General features: G+C 39.5%; 1 protein-coding gene across 3 annotated transcripts in view; it reads left to right on the forward strand.

Moving 5' to 3' along the window:
• The window catches only part of ASCC1 (activating signal cointegrator 1 complex subunit 1), a 121,057-nt gene extending 112,637 nt beyond the window's left edge, over positions 1 to 8,420 (forward strand). For all 3 annotated transcript variants that reach the window (XM_030203490.1, XM_030203492.1, XM_030203491.1), the window contains exon 10: positions 4,423 to 8,420. In XM_030203490.1, the coding sequence (XP_030059350.1) occupies positions 4,423 to 4,539 (117 nt within the window). In that variant the 3' untranslated portion in view covers positions 4,540 to 8,420. The remainder of the gene's footprint in view (positions 1 to 4,422) is intronic.
• The last annotated feature ends 200 nt before the right edge of the window (positions 8,421 to 8,620 follow it).

An 8,620-nucleotide genomic window follows, 5' to 3' on the forward strand; every position in this document is an offset into this window, starting at 1 on the left:
CCTGCAGTTTGTTGGCGTGTCTATTTAAGGACTCCGCTTGCTCATCCAATTTCAGCTCTGCCTCCTCCACCCTGCCGCCAAGTTCTCGTAAGTCCGAGCTCAGTGTGTCCATCCGCTCCAGGATTTCAACCTTAGTTTGTTTAATCTCTGTCTGTATAGTTGATAAAAATTTCCGGAGCTCACTAGACATGCCTTTTCGCGGTGGGGGGGGAGCTCGCGCATCCGACATAGACAGCGCTGAGTCCGAGTCCGACATGGACGCACGCTCGGGTGATTCATGCGGTTTGGCGGCCCTGTTTGCCGTGCTTTTCTCCGCCTTATCCACATCCTTTTTTCGATTGGAAGCAGCTTTACTCATCTCTTCAGCCGATCAGGAGGCAGATTCACCCCTTTTTTCAGTTTTTTTGTTCCGTTAAATCGCTTATTTTCGCTAAATAACAGAGTTGGGGGAGAGAGCTACGTGGCTAAGCCACCATGCGGTCCGATGACGTCACTTCCTCCCAAACACTGGTTATTTCTAACCCTGAGAAGATTTCTGTGAATAATTGTTACTGTTTACTATTGACTCAGGTGGAGACTCAGATAGAGGGGAGATTAGATCATTTAGAGCCCTTGGAAAGCTTTAATATAACTGGCTTTCTGGAGGACTCACAGGATGCCATCAACATAAGATTCACCTTCTTAATCTCTTTTCCCACTGAGATCGATATCCTTTGGTATTAGAAGCTCATTGTAAGGAAAACAAATATGTTTTATGGTCAGAGGATACTAGTATTCCCAGATGGATTATGTGTCACCCAAATAGGAAGCTTTTTCTACAGTTGAAGCCATGGATTTTAGAGATAGGGGATTCCTTTTCTTTAAGGTGTCATTGTAAATATATCCTTAGTATCAGGGTAGCATGTATACCTTTATGGATCCTACCCATCTGGAAAAATATCTTTTATATAAAACTAGTATTATAAAATTGTTGCTGGTGGTACGTTGGAGCTATGAAGAGTCTTTTGATTTCTTTGCATTATTGTGCTTATTGTTTCTTTCATTTTTCCTGTGTTGTAGGCTTGGTTTAATATTGTTTTTCTTTTATATTATTTCTGTAATGTGGTGTTTTCATTTTTTCTTCTCTTATTTGAAGTGTAAATTTGTGTATGCAAATTATATTTACAGTAGGCTTAATGTTTGAAAGTTGCCCTCTTTAAGGATAGTGGGCCAGTTGAAAATTGCCATCCTTTAATGCGACTAAGAGTAAAAACATGGCCTTCTGCACAAGTTGCCTATGTGGAGGTCTCATCCTGGGATATTTTCAGGGTGTGTTAGGTTCAGCTTCTCGGGAGGAAATGCTACACTTAGGCTTCCCTTATGTGGAAGGGAGCCCAATTCGTATCCCCCTGCAGCAACTTGTGATCTTGGACAAATCACTTAACCTCCATTGCCTCAGGTACAAACTTATACAGTGAGCTCTCCAGGGACAGAATAATACCTACTGTACCTGAATATACACCGCTTTGATAGCTTTCAAGCTTGTAGGTGGTATATGAGAAATTTAGATAATGTGTGTACTCTTAACCACATTTGGAGGAGATGTTACCAGGGAGTGTTTAGGTCAGATGAGGATCACTGCAGCTTCCCAGCAAACTTTTGCATAGTTTTTTTTTTAAGGTAGATGGGAAGAGTTGGGGGGGGGGGGGAGTGGTTGAGTGAGAGGAGTAGTGTTAGACCCAGGGGCAGAGAGGAAGGAGAGTGAGAGATGGTGTATGCACAAGAACATAAACATTGCCTTACTGGGACAGAATGAAGGTCCATCAAACCCAGTATCCTGTTTCCAACAGTGGCTAATTCAGGTCATGTGGCATTTGTAAAAATGTGCCAACTCTGACTGGCTTCAAAATAAAAACTTACAGCATTATAATATATAGTAAATTTATCATTTTATATATAATTTTTGTTCAGATTTTTTGTTCAAATAAAATATATTTTGTGGTCTACTAGTCCTGATTTTGTACCTAAAGAAATATCTTATGTTTCTGTAATTAATCAAATTTTTTCTAGATTGTCAATGTATAGTAGGAGTCGGAGTCGGAGTCAGCCAGTAGAAAAAATAGTCTGAGTCAAAGGTTTGGTGTACTGACTCCATAGCTCTGCTTATATGACATGTTTGCTATTGTATGTTGAGTTAGTATTTTTTTCAGGCTTTGTATTATTTCACACTTATGTTGCTATTGTTCAGATGACATGAGAATCAGAGTATTATTTATTTAGATATATGTATCTATGAAATGTATAGCCTGCTTATTCACTAAGTGGGTACCAATAAAATATTCACACTAGAATCAACAAACAAATATACAATACAAATAGTCGGCACTGAATCCTTGGTTCTAAAGCAGCTTTCACATCTGCAATATGCTTGCACAAACAGATGTGTTTTTAGATTCTGCTTAAACACAGAAACAGTTGAGGAAAGGCACAAAGTGCCTGGCGATTTGTTAGGTCCAACAACAGACAAAGCACTGTCCCAGGTGTCTGCATAATGAAGTTTTGCTAAAGGAAGCAGCATCAGTTGCTGCAATCCTGCAGATCAAGCTTTCATCAACACAATAACATGATCAAATTGTATTAAAACCCACTCTTAAGTATATTGAAGAATGTTGTATAACTTGCATGCCTTACAGGAACATTGCGAAAGACCCAAATATAAGCTTCTGCAGTAGTCAAATCTAGGCAATATCAAGCTTTGAACCACCATTTGAAAATCAGATTTAGAGAGCATAGGTTTCATTTTGCCCAGCACATGCAGCTGATAGAAACAAGTTTACACAATTTTAGCCACATGTGCCTGCAAATTCAACTGTGAATCAAGTATCACTCCAAGACTCACAATCTAATCTTTAATCACAATATCACAGTCGTGGCATCTCACAGGGAAAAAGGATGTATCATGCGCCCTGCATCTTACCAGCACAATTTCAGGTTTTGTTTTGTTTTCTTTTTGTATGGTGACTTCCATGGAGAAATTTCCTAGTTCTGATCTGCATCTGATGTTGGGGGAGGTTGGAGTTTTGTGAACGCAGAGCACATTTACGTTTAACTCAGAAGAACTGCTGTGCTGTGTCAGAACAAAGGTCCATGAGAGTCATGTATTGTATGTGGTATGACACATATGTTAACGTCATCTGTCAGGTGTGTCCAAATGAAAAACGTTGAGCCTCAGCAGCAAGTAGAAAAACAAAACAACATCCAGATTAATCCAAATGTATACCCTGGATGCACTTCTAGCTTGATTTCATGGCTTTGTACATTTCTACATCAGGTTTTTATTTAAAGTGAGTTTTAGAAACAATATGACAGGTGTAGAACTAGTAACCTCTTTGGATGGGAGGTTGGAGGAGGGCCATGGCCCTTATTGCCCTGGGGCCCAGGACCCTGTCAGTCTACCCCTGGATAGAGGCAATCTTTTCTAAGGAGAAAAAACATGGTCGTCTTTGTGATCTACTGTAGTACCTTTGGGAGGTGGAGGGTGGTTTGAAGGTGGTAATGAAGAGCATTTGAAGTATTTTCAGTGATGCATTTGATAGAGATTTTCTCTGCAGCCAGACAAATTAGTAAGCTTATGCTGTATATTTGCCCTGAGACATATGAAGCCCCCCAGCCATGAGAACCTCTGGGCACCATTGACCGAAATTCAGTGCCCCATCTCAAAAATATTGAAGGCCATATGGAACATATATTTCCCATATTCCTTACTATTGTTCAGTATCTGAGGAAATATTCCTAAGTCTCTGGAGGAAATGCAAGAAGATATGGTAAAGTGTTGTATGGGAGCAGCGTATAATGTTGTTGAGGAATTTCTCCTATAAAAGGGCCATAGTCTGTGAATCACATCTGGGAATACTGAGAATAGAGCCCTGGACATTTTGGCGCTGTCTGCCAATTTTCAAGTTTACCTCATTGTTCTAATTGTGTGTTATACTGACATTATTTTACAATAGTGATCCTGTTACTAAAATGTAAGTTTTCTACCTCAAGCTACACTTGCTGTACATCACCTTTGGTGAATCTCCTCATGAAGGAAGTAAAAATAAATATATAGAACTTATATGCACACCCACCCACCTTCTGTGGGGAGTTGACTCCTAGACTTGACATTAGACTGAGAGGACTTGTTCAGGAACTCCTGTATCAGCTCATGAAAATCTTGTAGGTTTTTCTGAGCTCTGAAAGCTAACACTATGTTGGTGCCCTCTTGGGTACTTGATTTATTCTCTAGAGAGCCCCCATTAACAGTAAACAACTTCGCTAAATATTCAGAAGAAAATAAAGGAAACAGAAGCTTGTTGTTTTATTCTTCTGTGTTACTACTGTTTTGCTTCCTTCTTGCTCGTAGTTCAGAGTTTAAGTTTTGTTCTTCTATGTCTCTTTCAGAAGTTTGAGAATTACAGCTTTGGTGAACTGGAGTTGAAGACAGTCCACATCTCACAAAGATTCTCTACAGACAGTTCTGGTTACTACACCTCATCTGGTCATATCACTTTCACTTGATGCATGCACTGCTCTGTATCCTCCACTTCTCTACAATCCTTGCTATCTGCTTCTTTCTGCCAAAAACAATAGATAGGAAGAAGACTCATACATAAAGGAATACTCTCTTCACTGTTTGCCTTACACCTAAGGTTCAGTACTTACTGCTTATAAGTCTGAGCTTAGGGTCTTCAAAATCTCCCACCCTATCAGCACTATACATTAACCCACCTTACCCACTCTTCAGATACTAGTGTGCTTTTTTTGTGGTTAAAAGTGTAGACTCATTAAAGCTAACAGCTATACTATGGGAATTGCAGAACTATACTGATCTTGCGGAAAAATGTTTTCAGGAATTCTCCTGCTATTTTCCCTTTCCAAACAATTTCATTGTCAGATGTCACTTGTCTTTTTAAATTATTTCTATTCTTCTAACATCAAAGAGCCAGCAGAAATCTTGTAACATATAGTTGAAAGAAGACAGCCCAACCAATTCTATTTCTAAGGTCTTTGCTTTTTCTAAGGCTCCAATTGCTCTTAGTAGGGGTACATCAGGGGTTAATTCTATGATTGGGGATTTCCATTTAGGGGCCCTGAAGCCACACAGTAGAAGCCTGTTCTTTAATGGAATCTGAGGTTCAAGTTCCATTACAGAATACAAATGTAACACAGTATCGATGTGCCCAGCATGCAAGTACTTGCATTTAAGCCAGCTATAGAGGTGGTAAGTGCGGGCACCTAAACACAGCATGAATGTGTGTAACTTATGAAATTCTTAAATCACCCACGTCAGTACTTCCCCACCCCCCTCCATTTCAAATACCCACTATGTACATTAAGCAGGTGTTTACTGAGTAGTGGTTAGGCAGAATATTGCCCTTCATGTGCATATATCCGTGTGTAAATGTGATTCCCCTTTTACTGTGAAAATGACTTTACTATGTTAATATGGGTACTCTCTTCTGTTAATGTCCAGATTAATTTAAAAAAGATTCAATGATAGAAAATGGCTGTTATATATTTCCTTTTGATTCAATAGTTTTATGTTAATTGACATAGGTCATGGGCTGGAATAAAGGCTGAGAAGGATTCATATGTACTATTATGTGAGAAACATGGGTATGATTTCTGAGTCCTGCTGCTCATGCCAGTAGGGACTGGAGCTGCATAGAAAGCAAATATTCTCAGTCCCCACTGGTGCAAGAGTCTCTGGCATCACCAAGTGACACCGACTGGCTGGTTTAAGGGCACACTTGTTGGATTTAAAAGGGAACTTTGGTTCACATCTCTCAACCTGAAAGACTATTGTGATTACTGGACTAGAAGAGAAGGGAATAGGATTCAAATGGTAGAAACATCTGTCATCTGTTTAGTCAAAGGTCCATACTTGCTTTGTAAAACTAACTAAAAATTTTCTTAACCACCATTATGTCCTGCTCCTTAGGACAGCCAGCTCAGTTAGAAGCAGCCTCTGTTGGGCAACTGTGCCATGAATGTTTCTCTGTTTTTATATCCCTTTTCCAACTCAGCCCAAGCCCTGTTGTCATAGCAACAGTCCTTGGCCAGGGTCCTCAAGCTGCAGTTCTCTTAGCAACCTGGCTGACATCAACCCTGGGAGTTGCCCTAGGGCAATAGCTGTGACCTCTCTCAACATCCCCAGTTGGTCCAAGAGATCAAACCCAGTTCTTTCATATGAAAGCACAAGGAGCTTGTTAATGGGGGAGTCCATGCTTGCCAAATCTCAGATCTCTCTGTCATAAGTGGCAGTGAAGGAGATTTGGACAGGTTTTAATGGGCTGGAAGCACAAGAAGTGGGAAGATGTTTGGTTCTTTCATTTATTCCCAAGATGCTACTGGGAGCAGAGTCGGTGTAGTGGTGCTAGGCAATTTAGGCAAACTTTCAGCCTTAAAGTCCATAGGCCTATTCCCTTGAGATTATGATAATTCAACAATCATGGCCACCTCTCCTGTAAAAATGCATAATCAACTTGTCCATTTTCAAAATTACTTATGAGATCAGTAGAGGGTGCTGACTGTGTATTATTCTTTCAAATATCATACCATCCATCACTTAACTTCTAGCCATATAAATCACGATATGGCAGGAATTAAGTGCTTCAGTTAGGGTAGGATTTGGGGCAGTTAATTGCTAGCTGAAAACTTACACATTTAGCGGTGTTATTCATCCATTTTCAATATAAGTTAGATGTACAAGCAGCAGGTTTAATTTACACATTTATTGCTACTGACAATCCACATAATTTAAATAGGTATGTTATGTAAAGGATTTGTTTATCTCACCAAATCCCTAATCAGTCAGGTTCAAAGCAGGTAACAGTGTCATTGTAGTCCCGTGCTAACTACTTGAAAGTGTAGGCCAAGCGGTCCAATGTCCAAAGCACTGCTTGCTGAAGTACAAGCTGAATATTGAATCCAAAGCACCACTTGCCAAAAGTGCACACCAAGCCCAACCTCCTGAAGAGGTCCATCTCCACCTTTAGGTCTCCTCTGCCAGAGTCCTGCCTAGGAGTTCCTTTTCCTCTCAGTGTGAGGTTTACTTCTTTCAGAACTTCTGGTATAGTTCTTCAATGCAAATGAGTACAGATTATTTCAACTCTTAGCTGTTCAGTTGAAGTCCTGTTTTACCCCCCCCCTCCCCCAGAAGCAGTTCCACCACCCTCCTGAGGGTCAGTCCCGCCCTTGCCACCTCCCACATAGTCTCCTCCGCCTGACTACTACTACCCCATCCAAGGCTCCTGGATTCACCCTAAATAGAACAGTGAGGACTAGACCCAAGTTGTTTTCCTGTAGGGCTTGAGGATGCCTTCCTTGTTGTGGGTGAACATCAAATCTTAAATAAAATAACATATATAAAAAATGACAAAGCACTGTATTCAAACTTGGTAAAAAAAAAAAAAGTATGTTTTCAGCTTCTTTCTAATTTCTATATAAGAAATATATAGAAAATATTCACTGGTAAAGAGTTCCAGATACTATAACCAAAAGATCTTTCATGGGCAGATTTAAACTTTACTCCTTTCATCAATGGAAAGGTAAGATTAAACATAAAAGAAAAACCCTCAAGTGCATCACCATTCAAAGTTTTAAAAAACAAACAACAAAGCTTAAATAAAATAGGAGCCTCTTCTTATCCGTTTAACATTCTGTAACGCATGAACTGCTGAAAATTGACCTCCATACTATGAAATACTCAGCCACCACAGGCTGCTTATTTTTATTTTTTTTCATTGCCAGGTGTAGTGGTTAAATTTAACAAAAACAAACCCATATCTTCAGTGGTGCTGTTTTGATAGCAGCACTGAATATTCAGATAGAACAGTGACCACTGGCGTTATCTAACTAATGGTGATATTCAGTCTGCTATCTGGTTAGGACAGCCATTTTGTAAAATATGTGCTTGCAACTCTGCCTCTTCGCCCAAACTACACCCCAGGAACATCTATAATCTACCTTTAGAATTACATTTGATGAAATGTTATTGCTCTTTTTGTAAAGCTTTGAAAACTCATTTATTTTTTTGGCGTTTAGCAAGATATGAATGTTAGTTTCAATTAATTAGGTAAGTTGTTTCTGATTGATTTTTTTTAAAATTTTTAATCTAAATCTGTAGTTCATGATGTTTGTATCAGTTCTTTTGCATCTCGCCTTGAATCTCAAATTGAGGGAGTTCGCGGATGGCAAGTCTTTTATAACATAACACAAAAGTAGGTTCACGGTTTTCATGTATATATATTTTACATGCATATGCACTCATGCAGTTTATAAAAGCCCTTTTTTGCGTCTAAAACAGTTTTTACACACAAAATAGGCTTTATCAAATTAAATTACCTCCATTATGGTTGTATATTTGTGAGATAACATTCAATGGGCCCAATATTTAAAAGTACCGTATTTTTCGGACTATAAGACGCACCGGACCATAAGACGCACCTAGGTTTTAGAGGAGGGAAATAGGAAATAAAAAATTTTCCTTTTTCCCTCCTCTAAAACCTAGGTGCTCCGGTGCGTCTTGTCCGAGTTTTGGATCGCCCTCCCCTACTTACGTGACGCGATGTTCCCTGGTGGTCTAGTGGTGTCGGGG

Source organism: Microcaecilia unicolor, chromosome 5, assembly GCF_901765095.1.
Source record: "Microcaecilia unicolor chromosome 5, aMicUni1.1, whole genome shotgun sequence".
Lineage (NCBI taxonomy): Eukaryota > Metazoa > Chordata > Amphibia > Gymnophiona > Siphonopidae > Microcaecilia > Microcaecilia unicolor.